Source organism: Bubalus kerabau, chromosome 5 (assembly GCF_029407905.1).
Source record: "Bubalus kerabau isolate K-KA32 ecotype Philippines breed swamp buffalo chromosome 5, PCC_UOA_SB_1v2, whole genome shotgun sequence".
Taxonomy (NCBI): domain Eukaryota; kingdom Metazoa; phylum Chordata; class Mammalia; order Artiodactyla; family Bovidae; genus Bubalus; species Bubalus kerabau.
In genome coordinates, this window is record NC_073628.1 from 14,539,534 (window position 1) to 14,559,998 (window position 20,465).

At 48.5% G+C, this 20,465-nt stretch overlaps 1 protein-coding gene across 1 annotated transcript in view; it reads right to left on the minus strand.

Moving 5' to 3' along the window:
- Positions 1-20,465, minus strand: part of CD6 (CD6 molecule) — a 44,467-nt gene that overhangs the window by 8,899 nt on the left and 15,103 nt on the right. The window contains exons 2-5 of the mRNA XM_055583395.1: positions 3,553-3,621; positions 2,245-2,595; positions 1,384-1,695; positions 364-666 (exon numbers count right to left, since the gene is read on the minus strand). Of these exons, the coding sequence (XP_055439370.1) occupies positions 364-666; positions 1,384-1,695; positions 2,245-2,595; positions 3,553-3,621 (1,035 nt within the window). The remainder of the gene's footprint in view (positions 1-363; positions 667-1,383; positions 1,696-2,244; positions 2,596-3,552; positions 3,622-20,465) is intronic.

The following is a 20,465-nucleotide window of genomic DNA, read 5'->3' on the forward strand; positions in this document are numbered from 1 at the left end:
GTAGCCCTATTATTAGTGTCTTCTAATTTTTTTTTTTACAGTGATCACCAGCCCTAGGATAGTAAATTGATTTTGTTTCCTGAGCCAACTCCAGTCACTAGGGAACACTGCTTCATATATAATAATGCCTTAATAAAGATTGGATTCATGATTCTGGGGCTGTGTCAAGGATCTGGGGAAAAGAATACCTGATCAATACCGTGTACCCTGGGCACGGTAAGGGCCATGGTCCGTCTTATGCCAGTATTTGTCATTCCTGATCTAGCCCAAGCTCTCATCCTTGGGCTACAAGTTCTTAGGTTGTGGATTCAGATGGAATTCCTGGGGATGGGACAGTGGAGTGGGGAGGAGAAGGAGGGGTACCTGAGCAGAGGACCCTGGCTGCCTGGGACTGTCTGCAGAGGTTGGAGTTGTTGAACCGCCAGAAGCATTTGGAGAGGGTGGACTCCTTTCCCTTGCATGAGTAGAACATCTTGCCCGACAAGGAGTGGGGCAGCCCCTTGGGCACCCGGGCCACGGTCCCACAGCCCAAGTCCTGGCAGAGCACGTTGGCCTCTGAGTCGTACCACTCACTGTCACACACTGTGTTCCAGACCCCTCGGAAGTACACCTCCACCTGCCCCTCACAGGGGTCAGTGCCCCCGGTCAGGCGCCAGGACTGGTGCTCTGCAGGGGGTGCGGGGGGTCAGAGTCAGGTCAGGATCCTTTGGGTGGAAACCCCCACCAGCCCTGATCTACGGATGCAGACTCCCCAGAGCCAAGGGGTCTCCAGATGCTCTCCCTTCTGCCTCTGCACGCCCCTCTCGTCCACCCCGTCTGCTCTGGCTGACCCTGTGCTGTCTACATCTCTGCTGCTCAAAGCATGGTTCAAGGACTGGCAGCTTCGGCATCACCTGGGACCCTGTTAGAAATGCAGACTCTCAAGCCCTGCCTCAGACCTACTGACTCAGAATGTACCTTGGACAAGATTGCTCCTCCCTCTCCATTCTCGGGCACGAGAAGCCCTGGCTGGACCAGAACTTCATTCCTCATCAGGGGGCCGCTGACGGCCTCCTCATGGCCTCCCCGCCTCCAGCTCCCCTTGCTGCACTGAGCCAGGTGACCAACTGTCACTCAGGAAGAGCCTCGTCTCTAATGTCTCCCATTCCAGGAGGCGGGCAGGCTTCACCGTCCACCTCTGCGCTGTCTGCTGCCTCTTAACCCCACCTGGCTGCCTTTTGTAGGTCATGTGCCACTCTCTCTCCTGGATTATGTTTGTTTGGGTCTCACCTTCCCTTTGGACTGGGACCTCCCACGGGCAGGGTGGGTCTCTCCAGCACTCACGGAGGCCCAGCAGGCCTATAGTGAGTGCTGGATGACCCTGGTTCAGCATCACCCACTCACCTGAACACACCACTCCAGCATCCTCCTTGTGGCCACAGTACCCATTTCCGGGCAGCCCCGGGCAGTGCCACAGGTAGGTCTCCAACCCGGTGCAGTTCACTTGGTCCCAGTGGATGCGTCCTTGGCCAGGGGTGAAGTGCAAGCCGGGCAGGGCCTGGACGGCCCAGCCGCAGCCCAGCTGCCGGCACACCACGTGAGCATCGTCCAGGTCCCATGTGTCGTCACACACCGAACCCCACTGGCCGTGCTCCAGCATCTCCACGCGGCCCTCACATGGGCTGCCACCACCCACCAATTTCAAATCGCGTTTATCTGGGGATGGGAGGAGAATGGGTTTGGGGATTGGAGGAAAGAAGTAGAGGAAGGGAAGGGGTGAGAAGATTGTCGGGACTGGGCAGGGGAGTGTTTCCCCAGGGTTGTAGACCCAGGGAGAGGGGCTTGAGAAGACTGGCTGTCAAAGCTGGAGACCTGGGGCTGGGGAGCCAGTGGGAGGGGCTAGTAGCCTGGTGGGCGGTACTGAGGAATCTCTCTGGGCTGCGTGGGCAGGCTGAGGGGCAGACTAGTGGGTAGGGCTAGAGACCCCGTGGGCGGGGCCTGAAAAGCCTGGGGAGCGGAAGAGCTGAGATGCTGGGAACCTGGCGTGTTTATGTACTAGGGGCTAGGGGCGCTGCTGGCGCCTCCGGTGTTGGAACCAGTTGTATAGTTGTATTTGCGTCGCTGGTGGGTGGGGTTTCAGTTCAGAGGGCGATGCTTGGGCCCAGGGGCTAGAACTGAGGACAGGAGGGAGGGGCAGGGGCCGAAGGCTTGGGAGGTGGGACGGGCAGGGGGCCTGGCGGCCGGTGCGGGTTGGTCCGCTCGTACCTGTACAGTTGACCTGGGCAGGCCACTCGTCGCTGTGGCAGTCGCGCTCCACCACCTTGCAGCTCAGCCATTCGGGGCCGCTGCACTGGACGGCAGGGGCCAGGACCCCTGTGGTGTTCGGGGCCCAGCTGGCGTTCCCCGCGGCTGCCCAGGGCGGCGGCTCCGGGGTCTGCAGGACCGGCAGTTCCAGCGGGTGAGCCCGGCCACAGTCCAGCGAGCTGCACAGGGCGTGGGAGGCATCGAGCTCCCAGAGCGCCCGGCACACGGGCTGCCACGACTCCCGGAACCAGACCTCCACTGTCCCGTCGCAGCGGGTGCTCCCATTCACCAGACGGACCTGGAGTCGCTCCCCTGGAAGCGCCAGACATCAGCTGAGCCTCGGCAGATGCTGATGCTGCTGACCCCAGGGATGGAAGGGGGTGGAGGGGCGCGGACAGCGGCCAAGGGCTTCACCACGGATCTGCTGCTTAACCTTGGACGGTCCCCTACTCGCTCTGGGCCTCAGCCTTCCTGTCTGCAAAATGGGGGCTGGGCTGGCTCCTCCCCTGACCCTTTGATCCTCCTTACAATCAGGAGAGGGTAGGGCCGAAGGTGATTAGAGGTTAAGATGAGTTAACGCTGGGGTGTCCAGTCCCGCAAACTCTTCTCTCTTGCCTCTGCCTCCAGAGTCACCTTGTGTGAAAGGTGGTTGTGGGCTCAGAGACACCCCCATCCCTCCTCCCCTTCCCCACCCCCACCTCCTCCCAGTACTATGGGGGCCATATTTCCACTCCCAGTCTCCTCCACTATTTTGAGGGTACTACCAAGGAGGATGGGATCATGACCCCAGAACCTTGAAGGATGGACTTGGGGTTAATGATGGGGTTAAAGATGGGCCATTTCGGTGGATGGTGGTTCCTCTTCCCCAGAACCTGCCTCCTGCTTCTGCCCAGGGTTGAACAAAACTTTGCACAGAGTGGATCCTTAAACATCTGTTGAGTTAAACAAGGCCCCATCTGATGGAACCCCACCACCCCTACCAAGAGTCCTTTAGCTTGTTCTCAACAAATCCTCTTTAAATGCTCACTGAATACTTTGCCCACATGTGCATGATTTTTGATCAATAGCCTCTCAAAGATGGTAGCACTAAGATCTCAAAGTGAATCTAGTAGTGGAACTTTAGGCATTGGGTCAGGAAGGAGAAGTGTTGTCTGAAGTTAGGGAACCTCCCTGGTACCATAAAAACCCATTTCCCTTTTCCATCACACCAGCAGACCACCTGCTTGGTCTCAAAAAGCTGCCTGTGAGCCCAGTAAGATCTTTCCTCACCTGGCTCCAAGGTCTGGCTCTCTGCACGGGTGGTGCTGGGCTGGTCAGATGGAGTCGGAGATGGGTGACCTGAAATTAACCAGCAACAGCTGTGGTGGGTGAGTGAACTCCGGCCTGAGGAGGGCACACAGGTGAAGGGTAGGGGGCACTCACTGGAGCCTGCAGTGTCTACATGGGGCCTCTGCTAAGACAGGGCCCTCAACCTTGGGTGCATTTACCTCCTTCAGGGCACGGAAATTCTCAGCATCCCCCACTTCATCTATTATTGTGCACACGTGCTCAGAAATCAGAGGAGAGCAGAAAGAACAAGTGTGGCTTTGGGGCCAGACCCACTCACTGGCTGAGTGAGCACAGAGGGGTAACTCACTGCTCTTGGCCAGAGTCCCAACTTGTTTACAATAACATTTAAGAAAGTATTATAAGGCTAAAAGGAGACAATACCAGTAAAATACTTCACAAATGTAAGTAGCTCGAAAATGGGAGTTATTATTAGGAAAAACACTTTTGGTTTGGAAAATTTGTTTGAGAAATTCACACCAGACTTTAGGGTAGTTGGCACATCCTGGACTGGAAGCCGTTGGACTACGAAGTACCTTCAGACACTGAGAAACTAACATTTGCAGAGGGCCGATTATATGCCAGGTCTGTATGTAAATACAGTATTTCATTTTCCTTCAATAACACAGTGAGGTAGGTATTAGCATCCACTTTTTAGAAATTAGAGAAGGGAAGCCCAGAAAATAGAAATCAGTTGTCTGTGCCAGACTGTGTCCGTTTATTCTTCCAGAGCCTCTGTCCACTTTGCCCTGAGAGGCTGACCTGTTTGGACTACATCAGCATCTTGTAGGGCCCTTAGGCTTCTGTTGGGCTCAGCCAGTGGTAAGCCCCCACAGAGAGACGAGGGAGGGGAGGAGTGGAGTCGTGGAGTTATGCTCCTGACTTCCTTCTCGTGCGATCCCTTGGGTAGCCTGATCCTTCATCTGAAGGTCATTGCTTATCTCCAGGGGCTCACCTCTGCTTGACTTTCTCCTTCTGGATCTCATTGACTGCTCTGTGGTCTTGTCTCCTCTGGCTAAGGGTGGTGACAGCTCAGCTGCTCCAAGCACCTGGTTATCACATTATTCTTTCCAAATAAGAGCCCTTCAAACTCCTATTTTGAAGGTGCCACCTGTTTCCCGTTGGGATGCTGGCTGATACATGGCCTGAAGCCACCCAGCTAGCAAGTGGCAGAGCCAGGATTTGAACTGGCTCTGAGGAATGGGCTCCATGCTGGGCATGGATATTCTGGTTTGCAGAAGCGTAAAGGGGGGATATGGTTGGGACTGTGAGCTTACTAAGGAACTCCTCTGAGGTTCCAGATTCTCCTGTCCTTAGTTTGGAGCCCTTGATGTCTAGGCAGAAAGATGTGTGCCCACTGCCAGGCCAAGGTAGGTAAGAGTCAATGAGCCTCCTCCATCTCTTTCTGCTCTGTTGTGGCCGAATTAGAGATCCTGGATTCCAGATTCAACCACAGGATGGAGGGGGATGTTGACCCATCTTGAATTTTGTGTAAGAAGTGAGGCTTTTTAGTGTTAAGCGACTCAGCAACAACTAAATGAAGAGTTTTGAGATGTATTTATTATCACAGCCTAGCCCAGCCTGGCCTGAATGATACAAGAGCTGAAGATTCAGGCATGACTACTACACAGTCTCAGCCTCATCTGAGAGTATTCCATGGACTCACTCCTGGATGAGCATACACGCCTGTGCATGCGCGCACACACACACACGCATGCGCGTACCTGCAGACACAGCTCCCCTACAAGCATCCGCCTAGGCTACTCCATCACTCAGACAGAAAATAATCAGACCTTTAATTGCCTGTTCTCACCAACTCCCTGGTTGGCTGCCCAGCCTGACCTCCTGAGGGTGAAATGACTCAGAATTCAGAGCACAGACTCTGCTGCTAATATCATAGTCGGAGCAAGAATTCAGATACCCTCAAGTTAGAATTGCAGAATCTCAGTTCCCACAGCAATGGTCCCAGAACTCCAGTGTAATTGTTATTTCTGTGTGTGCTGGGGAAAGAGGGAGGGGATGGGGGAACTGGAATGCTGGCTGCAGTGCTTGAGTGTGTGACTGTGGTGTGTGTATGTGTGTATGTGGTTGTGGCAGTATGTGTACCCTGATGTGTATGTCTTTGCACGTATATATGAGGGTGTATGAGGCTGTAACTATATGTGTGTATTAGGGGGGCTCTAGCTCACTTCTGTACACCTCTCTGTAGGTCTGAGAAAATATTTCTCATACATAAAGGCACACATGTTTTGAACTAGATCAGAAAACCCTGGAGGGCAGGGCCAAAGTCTGGGTCAGCCCCACATCCCCCAGGGTGCCCAACACAGTGTTTGTTGATTAACTGAGTGAAACAGTGAGCAGGGGGTGTCAACTCCAAGGACAACTGTTGCCAAGGCAGTTCATTAATACCAGTGATACTCGATTTGTTTTCTGTGTCACAGGCATTTTCCTGTCCCTTATCCCAACAGGTGAGGCTGACTTTTGTGTTTGGACTTCTGTGCTGCAGAAACAAAAGCAGACATTACCTCTCAGCCTCCTTCCATCCGGGCCTCAGTTCACAGAGAGCCCAGTGCAGGATCCGCACTTCCCATAACTCATTTCTGCCTATGTTTCACATTTTTCCATAAATTTGATTCACATTTTTGCTGCAATAAATTCATTTGAAAAGGAAACTTTACCCTGTCTTAAGAATTCACTTTACAATGCAAAGATGCCTGAATGTAAAAATATTCATTACAGTTTTTTGAACAGCAAACAATTGGAAAAAGTGAATGCCCATGTGTTGGGAAAATTGCAGAATAAAGATGGTCCATGTACATCATCACATCTTATGCAGGCTTTGTAAAGAATGAAATAGACTTATACCATTTGGAGGGATTTCCATGGAAATTGGTATGATTATGTGAACATGGAGGAACATATGGAAGAACATAGACCAGGTTATGAAAACAGGTAAATTAGAAAGGTGAGTGGAAATTCCCTGGTGGTGCAGTGGTTAGGACTCAGCGCTTCTGGTGCCAAGGGCATGAGTTCAATCCCTGCTGGGGGAACTAAGATCCCACAAGCCAGGTGGCCTGTGCATCAGAGGGCCCTGCACTTAGAAAAGTCTTGGACTTGGTCTAATGCTCTGTCGTCTCCATGTCAACATTCTTAACAATTTTGAAGCATAAGGTACTGCATTTTCATATTGCACTTAGCCCTGCAAATTATGCTGCTGGTCCTGCCAGTGGGGAAGAGAGGAGGGAGAGAAAAAAGAAACAAGTGATGAAAGAAAGAGAAAAAAGGCTACACTTCAAAAAATCATGTATATAGATGATTGTATATGATTTTATATAGACTCCATCTATATGAGATTAGGTACAGAGGTAGGTATGCAGAAAAATTAGAAAATATAGCAATATAAATGGGTATTTTGTATTGCTTGCCTAAAACAGAAAAGAATTGTAAAAATAAATACACTGAAAATAAAGCCACATTAGGGACTTCCCTGGTGGTCCAGTGGTTAATGCTCCATGCTTCCAATGCAGAGTGTATGAGTTTGATCGCTGGGCAGGGAACTAAGATCCCACATGCTGCACAGTGTGGCCAAAAAATAAAAATGAATAAAGTCCTATATTCTCCCCCATAAATAAAAATAAAGCCACATTATAAATGTTGAAAGACACACAATCATCAATTAGAGACTCTTTGAGGAGATCAGCAAGAACGACAGAGCACTGAAAATAAAATAATTGAAAACTTTCCTTGCTAAGTAGCTCAGTGTTATTTAATGCTCAGTTCATTTACCACCTGAAACTCTTCTGTGTGTGTGTGTTAATTGCTCAGTCATGTCCAGCTCTTTGTGACCTCATAGACCATAGCCCATCAGGCTCTCTGTCCATGGGGATTCTCAAGGCAAGAATATTGGAGTGGGTTGCCATTCCCTTCTCCAGGGGATCTTCCCAACCCAAGGATCAAACCCAGGTCTCCTGCATTGCAGGCAGATTCTTTACTCTCTGAGCCACCAGGGAAGCCTCAAATTCTCGTGTATACCCAGAAAATGGTCTTGAGTTGAGCCCACATTCTGGAAACTTATGGACCAAGAAGGATAAGGAAAGGAGGGGAGGGTTAGAAGAAAGAAGCTGAGAGAGCAACCCCCGGCCCAGGAAGGTGGCAGCTTTTTTAGGCTGGTCCCAAGCAGAGTGGGGCAGGACGTTACCTGGGGTGGCAAGAGGAAGATGCCAGGGAAGGATGAAGTGAAGGAGACAGAGGATGGGGAAAATGAATGCACTGCAGAGCCACCTTTCCCAAAGCCCAAGAAAATGGGCCACTCCTCCCCTTCCTGGGTCACCCAGGCCTGTGGGATTTCCCCTTGGCTTCTGGGAAATGAGAGACACAGGGAGGGAGGAGGTACAGACACTGAGGGAAAGGGGGGTGTTTTCCCAGCCGATGCCCCAGCTGGCCAGCCCAGTGTCAGAACAAGGCCTGCGGGGAGAGTTTCAGGTCCCTGTAGGGGCTGGGGGAACTCAGGCCTGGCCACACCCGGCACACCCACGTAGGGGAGTGAGATAAACACCAGCTACCTTAGCTGAGGGAACCTGCAGCCCCGGCGCCATCGATGTCTCAAGGAACAGGTAGGTGCATGGTAGATGCTCACTGAGTGGATGATGGATGGAGAGATGCTGTGCAGAAGCTAAAGAATGGTGGAGAGGGGCTACAAAACATATACGAGGACTTTCCTGGTGATTCAGTGACTAAGATTCCCAGTGCAGGGAGGCCAGGTTTGATCCCTGGTCAGGGAGCTAGGTCTCACATGCTACAACCTGGTGCGGCCAAATAAATAAATTTAAAAAAAAAAAGAAGAAGAAGAAGAACCAGTGTGGGGAACATGGAAGGTGATATTTGCTGAAAGCATATCTTTCTTTAATATCAGTGTATAGTGTTTGTGAGCAGATGTGTCAACAGCCTTAAAAATAAAAAACAAACCAGGCCCTTCTGATCCAGTAATTCCACTTCTGGGAACCTTTCCTAAAGAAACGATCAGGAATACAGTACTACATAGTAGTAAGCATCCACGAGTCAGAAATTGGAAAGTTCTCAATTATTTTTTTCCGGCTGAGCCCATTTGTAACTATGTGACTCAGGCAAATCATTGACCTCACCGAGCCTCAGCAGCCCTTCTGTAAAACAGGAGCAACAAGCACTCACACGGCAGGCTTGTGTGAGGATTGAGGGAGATGATGCAGCCAGGGAGCTCAGTGCCTTGGAGCACCTTGAGCTGCTGTCCTATTAAGTAAAAAGACTGAGGCTATGTAGTTTCTAATAGTAAATATAATAACAACAACAAAAACAACAAAACCCAACCAGAGACCACTCATTTGTCTAGAAAGAAAGGGGAGATTGGTTAGGAAATCACAACATGTAAAAAATATTTGCAAGAAAAAGTAACCAAGAGTTTTTAAGGACATGTTGCTAGGTTAAGTGATCAACTTAATCAGGGAAAGATCAAAGGCAGGAGGAGAAGGGGACGACAGAAAACGAGATGGTTAGATGGCATCACCAACTCAATGGACATGAATTTGAGCAAGCTCCGGGAGATGCTGAAAGACAGGGAAGCCTGGCGTGCTGTAGTCCATGGGGTCACAGAGAGTCGGACACGACTGAGTGACTGAACAACAACGAGCAGGATACACAGTTCTCTCTCCCGCCCAGTGCCTGCCCTGCCCTTGGCTTTAAGCTTCTGAAGGTCTTCCAGAACCCAAATTCAACTCTCTGTTCTAGCCTCTCATCACACCCTGGACTTTTCCTCTGTGACCCCAGCCAACAGACAAGTCTGTACTTTGTGAGCAGTTTCATTGCCATAAGTCCTATGAGATTCTAAGCATCCCATGTGTACCCCAAGGCCCACAGACCCCAGTGCAGCATTCTCCCCAGCTGTTGCTCCGGGGCACTGCTGGGGAAAGGGCAGAGTGTACTCCTCTCCAGGACTAGGACCAGGCCCCTGGGGAAAGGGTAGAGTGTACTCCTCTCCAGGACTAGGACCAGGCCCCTGGGGCTGCAGAGCCCACAAGCTTTGGGAGCAGCGTGGGCCTGATGGCCTGGACATCACCATCAATCATGTTCATGCAGACCCACTTTTGTTTCCTGAGAAAGGTGATGAAGACTAGTTGACCCCAGGATGGCTTGCCTCCCAGGCTGGAGCTGGGGGACCAGATATTCACAGAGGGCAGCGCTGGTTCAGAGAGCGGTCCAGAAACGTCCAACTGACCCCTGGCCCTGAGAGTCACTGGGTGGGCCCTGGACTGCCATTCCCAGTTTGCAGACGGACATTTGGGAGACAACCAGATGGGCACCTAGTGTTCTACTTCCAACCTACGCTGAGGAGAGTCATTGCGTATCTCAGGGATCTCAAGTTCAAAGGATAGGGAATAAGGGAAGGATGTTGTGGTTCTTCCCATTGCTCTGATGGGGAAAGTGGAGGCCCCAAGACATGCCGAGTACCCCCTACAATCTCCAGGCACAGCTCAGTGATACAGTTGACATTTATTCACTACTTTCATACACCAGTCCTTTTAAAAATACTTTAGATGAATTAACTGATTGAATTCTCATAGAGAGTCCACAAAGTAGGGAAACCAAGGAGGAAAAAATTTAGGAGTGATTTGCCCGAGTTGACATAGCTAGAAAATAGCAAAGCTAGGATTCTAACCTATAGAATCAGACACGACAGCAACTGAGTGACTGAACAAGGATTCGAAACCAGGCTGACTGTTTCAAGAACTCACACTCTTAACTAGTCTACTCCACTGGACCGGAATCCAGCATCCTGCTTTCTGGTTCAGTAACCATGCCGAGGGTAAGGCACAGAGATCTCTGAACACTCGGGTGGGCTTCCAAACTCCTCCCAACTCTACCATGCTCAGCCAGCCCTGAACTCAGATAGCCCACCCCCAAAGGTGATATATCCCGTTGTCTCCCACATGTCTAGTGGTTAGGATTCCTGGTTTTGACCTAGGCAGTCCGGTTTCGACTCCCAGTGGTGGAGTACCACCCTTTTGGAGAAGGAAACGGCAACCCACTCCAGTATTCTTGCCTTGAAAATCCCATGAACAGAGGAGCCTGGCAGGCTATGGTCCATAGCGTTACAAAAGAGTTAGAGACGACTGAGCAACTAAACAACAAACAAAGGTGATACAACTCAGCACCCAGTCAAGCCTCAGGGACCAAGTCCTAAAAGGGCCCTGACTGTAAAGATGCACAGAAGGGAGGAAACTGTCCTTTCCCAGGGCAGGAGCCTCTGGGATGGCTTTTGTCCCCTGGCCCCACAACAATGACAAGATGAGGTCTGGCAGCCCAGCCAAAAGCATCCCCACCTCTTCTCCACTTGTTCTCCACACAGCCTGGCTTCAGAGCCACCTGAACTCCCTTGCCTCACTTCTGAGGCCACAGGAGAACTGGTTGGAAAGGAAGAGCCAATCAATGACTAATACCCCCAGGGAATTTAGGGGGAGGAGCCTGAGCCAAAGAGTATGGAATTCCAGTGAATGGTTTTTTTGTTGTTGTTAGAAAAGTCCTTTGAGGTTGTTGATGGAGAGCAATTATGTTTGTTCTTTGTTTTTTAAGTTTAATACTAGTCTTATTTACTAATAGCTAAGAAAAGCCATCGGAGAAGGCAATGGTACCCCACTCCAGTACTCCTGCATGGAAAATCACATGGATAGAGGAGCCTGGTAGGCTGCAGTCCATGGAGTCGCTAAGAGTCGGACACGACTGAGCGACTTCACTTTCACTTTTCACTTTCATGCATTGGAGAAGGAAACGGCAACTCACTCCAGTGTTCTTGCCTGGAGAATCCCAGGGACAGGGGAGCCTGGTGGGCTGCCATCTCTGGGGTCGCACAGAGTCAGACATGACTGAAGCGACTTAGCAGCAGCAAGAAAAGCCATGACAAACCTAGACAGCCTATTAAAAAGCAGACATATCACTTTGCCGACAAAGATCTGTATAGTCAAAGCTGTGGTTTTTCCAGTAGTCCTGTACGGATGTGAGAGTTGGACCATAAAGAAGGCTGAGCACCTAAGAATTGACGCTTTCGAATTGTAGTGCTGGCAAGACTCTTGAGAGTCCCTTGGACTTCAAGAAGATCAAACTAGTCAATCCTAAAGGAAATCAATCAGCCCTGAATACTCACTGGAAAGACTAATGCTGAAGTGAAGGGCCAATACTTTGGCCACCTGATGCAAAGAGCCAACTCGTTGGAAAAGACCCTGATGCTGGGAAAGACTGAGGGCAAGAGGGGAAGGCGGCAACAGAGGATGAGATGGTTGGATGGCATCGCTGACTCAATGGACATGAGTTTGAGCAAACTCAAGGAGATAGTGAAGTACAAGGAAGCCTGACATGTTGCAATCCATGGGGTCACAGAGTTGGACATGACTTAGTGACTGACAACAACAATGATCCTTAGTGGAACAGTAAACCTCTAAAATGCTTTGTTTTCTTTTATAATCTTTATTTTAGGGACTTTCCTGGTAGGGCTTCCCAGGTAGCAAGTGGTAAACAACCCGCCTACCGATGCAGGAGACATAAGAGATGCGGGTTCAGTCCCTGGGTGGGGAAGATCCCCTGGAGGAAAGCATGGCAATCCAATCCAGTATTCTTGCCTAGAGAATCCCATGGGCAGAGGAGCCTTGCGGGCTACAGTCCATGGGGGTCGCAAAGTGTTGGCACAACTGTAGCATGCATGCACACACATATATGTATCTATTCTTTTTCAAATCCTTTTCCCATTTATGTTATTAGAATATTGAGTAGAGTTCCCAGTGCTACACAGTAGGCCCTTGTTGGTTATCTGTTTTAATTTTTCTCTTAAAATATGGTTTTAATGTCTAAAATGTTATTTGTGTACATATGTTTTGATATCTAGTGTTGGACATTTGTTTTCAACATTTTCCTTTTATAATTAATATTGATATGAATTGCACATTCTTAATTATTTATGTAGAATAAGTCCTAGAAAGGGAATTATTGAATCAAAGGTAATACCCGTTTTTTAAGCTTTGTTACATATTCCTTAATTGCTTTCCAGAAAGTTGCATCAGCTATCTCAGCAGCAGGATTTGAGAATGCTTGTTTCCTGTACCTGCTCCAACATCAGATATTATCATTTCTCAAACACCGTTACCTGAAGCAGGTCACCCTCAGCTCCCATCTGGTTGGCTTACAGCAGTCTCTTAGTGGTCCCCAGCCATCATGCTTCCCACCCGTATCAATTCTCCATACTATCCCCAGACTGATTCTCCTAACATTCCTTCTTAAATTCCACGGCCCACAGAATGAGACCTAAGTGTCCTCATGGCCCATGAGCATCTTCATGTCCCTTTGGGGGTTTCTTTAATCATCTCATCATCCCCTTCTATGCCCCAAACATACTGAACACGTTTCTGCTTTTAGAAGTCATTCATTTCTCTCTCCGTCTCTGTCTCTCCCCCTCCTTCTGCTTTCCAGTCTCTGCATTTGCAGCTTCCTCAGGTTGGAACACTCTTTCTCCTGTTCTCTGGCCAACTGCCTCCTCTTGCATCTAAGCATTTGGGCTTCTTCTTTTTTTCTTTTTCCTTTCTTTTTTTTTATTGGAGGAGAATTTCTTTACAATGTTGTGATGGTCTCTGCATGACTACAGTAATCAACAAGAATTACTCATAGTCGTATATATATATATCCCCTCTCTCTTGAGCCTCCCTCCCCCTCCATTCCACACCTCTAGGCCATCACAGAGTGCAGGGCTGGGCTCCCTGTGTTATGCAGCAGCTTCCTGCTAGTTCTTGATTTTACACATGATAGTGTATATATATCAACGCTACTTTCTCAATTTGTCCTACCCTCTCCTTCCCCACTAGCAGTGTGTACATGTGTACCCTAAACTCGATGGAAGGCAATTGTTAAAACAACTGGAAAGAAAACCCAGAGAGGCTATAATTCCATTAAAATTAGAAAGAAGCATAGCTGGTTCACACAAGTAATGCATGAGTTGATTCAGAGGGAAGAGCTGTGCCCCATCTTTGAAGGGACTTGGAGAGGTTAGGCTGAGTTTATCACAGAGACCGAGGCTGTCCTGGGGGCTCAGTTGGACAGTATGGCTCATGGCTTCCAGAGGTGACCAACATCCATGACTACAGTGAACAGGCCAGGTGGCACCCACTGGGGCCTTTCTAAACCCAACAAGATTGGGCTGAAATCCCCTCCCCCCAACCCCCTGGAAAAAGACAAAGTCAGCAACTTGGTGTCTTAAATGTATTTAACTTATTTTACAAGATTTTTGTTTGTTCCATCTCATTCTCTCTCACTATACCTAGGAAGGGCCTAGGGACACAAGGAAAACTCAAGGCACAGGCTATGGATTGAATATTTGTGTCTTCAAATTGTGTCAAAAAATTGGCAATGGCACCCCACTCCAGTACTCCTGCCTGGAAAATCCCATGGATAGAGGAGCCTGGAAGGCTGCAGTCCATGGGGTCGCTGAGGGTCGGACATGACTGAGCGACTTCACTTTCACTTTTCACTTTCATGCATTGGAGAAGGTAATGGCAACCCACTCCAGTGTTCTTGCCTGGAGAATCCCAGGGACGGGGGAGCCTGGTGGGCTGCCATCTATGGGGTCGCACAGAGTCGGACACGACTGAAGTGACTTCGCAGTAGCAAAAATTAATATGTTGAAGCCCTAATCTCCACTGTGATGGTATGAGGAAGTGGGGCTTTGAGAGATAACTTGGGTGAGATGAGGTTAAGAGTGTGGGGCCCTCATGATGGGGAAAAAAAAGCAAGAGACCTAAGATCTCTTTATCCTGTGAGAGTATAGCAAGAAGGCGGCCGTCTGCAAACCAGGAAGAGGACCTTACCAGATACTGAAGCTGCTGGCACCTTGATCTTGGACTTCTTAGCCTCCAGAACTGTGCGAAACAAATGTTTGTTGTTTAAGCCACAAACATTTAAACCGCCCAGTCTGTGGTATTTTGCTGTAGCAGCCCAAGCTAAGACAGCACATGATTGACAGAGCAAGGTAATGGCAAAGGTTTCAAGGGTCCCAGACCCGAAGGTGTTCAGTCACCCGGGTCAAAGAAATCAACCTTTTTAACTGTCTTTTGTCACCATATTGTACAACCCAGGATGCTCATCTGCCTGACATCCTCCCTTTACGCCAGACTGAATTCCCCCACTTTCCATCACCAAACCCAGGGGAGGTGAAGGACAACAACTCACAATCTGCATTGAGAGGAAGCTCAAAGATTAGATCAAGCAACACCACTGGCTCTGGGGTATGTTCAGTTCCTGGAACTCCTCTTTTCATGCTCAAGAAAGTGAGGGCGTGTAAGCGACATTATCCTGAAAGCTGAGAAATGAGTCTATTGCTGGTCTGCATTCAATTCCATTAACATGTGCCAAACTCAGACCTCGTGCAGGGCCTGGGGCAGGTATTAGGGAGGAAAGAGTGAATGGGATGATCCCGGGAGTGGCAGAATCCACAGCCTCCCTAGCACCGATGCATCTGCTTCACAGTCAGCACTCTCCGGAAATTCTTTTTTCAGGTTCCAACACATTTATTGTCTTGTAGCAACACAGTTACTAGTAGCAAGTTACTAGTGGAGCAGTTACTAATATAAGAACAGACATTTTATCAGACATACACATATTCGATGTGAACACAAAAACGAACACAAAAACATTCAACATCATGAATCATTGTGCTGTACTGTGCTCAGGCGCTCAGTCGTGTCTGACTCTTTGTGACCCCATGGGCTGTAGCCCTCCAGGTTCCTCTGTTCACAGGGATTCTACAGGCCAGAATACTGGAGTGGGTTGTCATGACCTCCTCCAGGGGATCTTCCCAACCCAGGGACTGAAGGCAGGTCTCCCACATTGCAGGCAGATTCTTTACTCTCTGAGCCACCAAGGAAGCCCAAGAATACTGCAATGCATAGTCTTTCCCTTCTTCAGGGGAACTTCCCAACCCAGGAATTGAACCAGGGTCTCCTGCATTGCAGGCAGATTCTTTACCAGCTGAGCTACCTGGAAAGCCCCATGAATCATTAAGGAAACGCAATCAGGTGCTGGTGAGCCACGTCTCCACACTTTTAAAACAGGCAATATTCAAAATACTGATTGTACCAACCAAGTACTGGTGAGGAATACAGGGGAACTGGAATGCTCCTATAGTGTCACTGGGAATGCAAATAGATACAGTCATTCATTTTATGAAACCACATGTTCATATAAAGAGTTTTACGTATATGTTCATAGTAAGCTTATCTGTAATAACCCAAACAAGAAACAAACAGGAAGTTCTTTTTTCATGATTTAGAGTGCGGACCTTGGGAACAGACAGAATAGCGATCTGAACCCATCCCTGTCAATCACCAGCTGTGCAACCTTGGGAAAGTCTCCGGGCTCGGTTAGATGGGTTTTAACCTGGCGCTGGGCATAATACATGGACCACATCGGATTGCTTTGAGGAGTGCATGGATGGCATATGTAACATGTTTAGGACTGGTACAGCTGCCATTACATCCCCCACTCTGAAGCTTTGATCCACTTTCTCCTGTTCAGTCCTGAATGGATATGGAAGAGCAGCTGGCCATTGACTATCTTTATGTTCATCCCAGGCATAAAGATGGATCTGAGGGTGCCTCAGTTTTCTCTGCAAAGGGACAATTCCAGTTCCCCCCAAATATCCTTCTTTCTTCCTGCCTCCCCACCTTTCTTAGGAAGTTTAGCAGAGCTGCCTCACACTCACAACTCACTATTCCCTTCCCCACCTCTACAAACATGTCATCCAGCATTCCTAGAGATGAGATGGGGACTGCAGTTTCCATGGTAACGAGTTCCTTTAAAAGCAAAGGCTTTCTGGTCTTGGCCACAAGGCTTGCTCAGGCTCCCATGCCAGACGATACCTTCCCTGCATCTACCAGATGGTAAGATGGGACACCAGAGAGCATAGAGGATTGTGAAAAAAAAAAAAAAAAATCCCAAGGCATAACAGGAAGGATATGACTCCAAGTAAGCCCAGCAGGCCAGAGACACTGGCCTTTTACTAACTGCGTCTTCTTGATCCCCCCTAAGAATTCAGACCATGGCAACAGGCGGACATCCCAATTCAGTTGGTCTTGGATGGGGTCCTAGAATCTGGTTTGGGTAGAACCATCTACCAGGTTTTTGGCAGCAGAAATAGCACTGGATTGGAACTGAAGAAACTCGGGTTTGAAAACCAGCTTCTTCCTTACTGTGAAAACCTTGGGCGAATCTCTTCATATGCCCAGCTTTCCTCCCTCACCTCACAGGTAATAAAAACCTCACAGGACTGAAACAAGATCACATAAAACTCCAGTACCTTGGCCCCAGTAAGTAACCAAGAAGACCCTGCAGAATCAATAAGCACAATGTATGTGTGTGATAGATGTGTGTGTGCCTGTGTGCAATAAGTGGTAAAAGCCGAATATAAATAAAATACAAAGGGTGAGGGCTTCCCTGGTAGTCCAGTGGTTAAGAATCTGCCTTGCAATGCAAGGGACACTGGCTCGATCCCTGGTTCGGGAAGATCCCACATGCCGCAGAGCAACTAAGCCTGTGAGCCACAACCACTGAGGCCCATGCACCAAGAGACTTGGCTTCAAAACAAGAGAAACCATCGCAGTGAGAAGCCTATGTACCACAATGAAGAGCAGCCCCCGCTCACCACAACTAAAGAAAGCCTGAATGCAGCAACAAAAACCCACCACAGTCAAAAAATAAATTAATTAAATAAAAAAATATTTTTTAAAAATTAAGCAAAAAATACACAGAATGATCACATTCTTACAACTATCATGCATAGAAAAAAATGGCCAATGAGACCTCATAGAATTGAAGATGCTGATGTCTTGACTCCAAAACGATACCTTTCTATTTATAGCTTAGAAAAATATTCACTGACATGTTCACACGCAGACATGCACAGGGATTTTTACCACAGCACTGCTTGTAATCAGAGAAAATTAGAAGTAATCTAACAGCTCACGAGCAAGAAATCATTAAAGAAACTGTGCTATATTTATAGAACGAATTACTTCATTAAAAAAAGTGAACTAGATCTATATCTACCTACCTGGCTAGATCTTCGAAATGTATTCTGAGCAAGAGAAGTAAGTTGTAGAACAATATGTCCAATATGATACCGTGTATAGAAAATATGGTGGACGTACTATCTATTGGGTATTGATACATTTTTGTGTAATAAAAATATAAAACATAGAAGAGAAGGGACACACCACACTATGGAGCATGAGTGTTCTGGGGAGGGAGGGATAAGAAAATATTTCAACTGCATCCGTGTGGTTTTCTTCATTATTAAAATAGATCTGAGAAAACATGGCAAGAATGTCAGCATTTCTTCGGTCTGGGTGGTAGAAATGTCTAGGGGTTGTGCAAACACTCTCAGTGCACTTCTGCGTGTTTGCAATATTTCTAAATAAATGTCTAGTGGTGGTGGTTTAGTCACCAAGTCAGGTCCGACTCTTGTGACCCTGTGGACTGTAGCCCGCCAGGCTCCTCTGTCCATGGGATTCTCTAAGCAAGAATACTGGAGTAGGTTGCCATTTCTAGAAGGCTCTATAACAGGGTAATAACAACAGTTTTTATTACAGGTAGGTTTTTTCCTTTGTATTTCCGACATTGCTAAATTCTGTAATTTTACATTGTATGTCATGTAATGATGAAAACGAAAGCAACACTTTTAAAAAAATGACAACACATGTGAAAAAAGCTTTGTGAATTGCTTGAATCATATCACTGCCCCTGCCAATGAGTCTTGTGTGCTTACTCGGATGTTTTTTAAATTCTTTTGTTTTCATCACGATGCTCACAGATAAGTACCATTATTCCTACTTTACAAATGGGGAAATTTAGGGTCCAAGAGAGGTGGAGGAACTTCCCAGAACCAGGGCTCATAAGAGGCAAAGCAGGATTGGAACCCAGACAGAGGGTTTCCTAGACTGCCTGCTCAGGAAGTTACTGCAGGAGAGGTGACTTTTGAGCCAGGCCTTGATGGTCAAGGGACATTTCATTGGGGCATATTTACTGAAACAACAGCTTTATATATGTTGTCATGCAGAACCCACATGAAAACCCTGTGAGGAGGTGCTATTATGAGACCCATTTACTGACAAAGTGGCTCAGAGGAACTATTACTAACCCAAAGTCGCAGAGCTTGGTGGTGACAGAGCCAGAATAGAAATCCAAGTTTGTTCTCCAGTCACCCTTCCCACTGTGCCAGGCAGTGTCCGCAAGTGAGAGGAGGAGAGGGGCATTCTGGGTAGGTGAGCACAGCACGTGCAAAGGCCCAGAGGCAGGATAGGGCCTGCCATGTTTAGCTAGAAACTCAGGTATGTGAAATGCAAGAATAAAATCCCCAGAGCCCAGCCCTCTGTGCAAAGGGCAGGGTTGGGTTTCAGTAGAAGCTGAAACTCTGCTGGGTCATGCAGGATTTTCCAGGGGGCCCGTCCCCACCCACCGGCTCACAGGAGTGACTCTGGGTCAAAGTTGCCGAGAGCTGCTGGAGCAGCAGTTTCTGGGTGAATGAAGCTTGTGTGTGGGCAAGAGGCGAAAATCCCCCCAACTCTCAGGGAGTGATGCTGACACCTTCCTGAGATGGTCTAAAGCCCCCTTAAGAGAAGGGCACCCTTAATATCAATATCTAGAAGCTGTTGGAAGTCACTGGCACCCTTCCTAGGAAGGCAACACAGTCCTTCTCAGCAGGAGGTATTTCGGGCTTGGAACAGAATGGGGACCAACCCTGGCTCAGCATGTGCCCATCAGCCCCAAGGGGCCCCACCCCTCCCACCATCATCCACCTCCACTCTCTAAACAAATCCAGACCCAAATCCAGGTCAGAGGGGAAGCTGAGAAGACATGGGGGAATGTTCAGCCTGAATCTCCAAGGCCATCTTCTGCCATTTAGCAGCCGAAGGCCAGCAGTGGTCAATGGCCACATGGACAACCAGACCCATGAGTTCAAGTCCAGGAAATAAATTTGGGTTCCCTGGGTGGTGGTAGCATGTGTGTTTACCTGCTTTTACATACGGCACATGCTCTCTAATTACTTTCCGTTGGACCCACTGAAGTCTCAGTTTTCCAGATGAGAGCTCAAACTGACTTGCTCAAGGTCACAGTCACTAAGAGGTAGAGCCGGAATTCAGCTTCTGGTTTCTCTAAATTCAAGCCCACGTCTGGGCTGTGGGGCCGTAGCATCACCCCACACTCCCCTTCATAAGTCTTGTTGTCTAGGAAGCTTCCAAGGTGGCTCAAACTCCTTTCACATTCTTGCTTATCCCAAACCTTAGTCAAGAAGGTGCCCTTCCTCCCTTCCTTCCTTTCCTCTTTTCATGACTCCTTCTCTTCTCCCTGCAATCCTCCCTCCCTTTCAGCCAGGCTCTGTACCAGCCCTTCACCATGGTGGGGGACAGAGGTATACTCATAGTTGATTATGATCAAGCAGAAGTGCTAATCCAGGCATCAGAACAAAGTGCTTTGCAAAGAATAGAGATGAGAGGCCATAACTTTGACAGGGTCAGTTGAGAGGGGTCTTAGAGGATGAGTAGGAGTTCTCAAGGATGAGAATGTGATGGAGAGCAGGAGATATCCAAGTCTTTGCCAAACAACCTGGGGGATCTAACATGTATCTTTCCAGAGGGTGAGCGGGCTTGGAGGCAAGAGCACGTGGGGCAGTGAACTTTCACTCTCCATGTCACCCGTTCTCCTCACCAGTAGCCTGGCACCACAAGGCTTCCCCCATTCTTCCTCACAAAAGTGCTTGAGCCCTGACTTAAATGCTGAGAAGACATTGTTGCTTT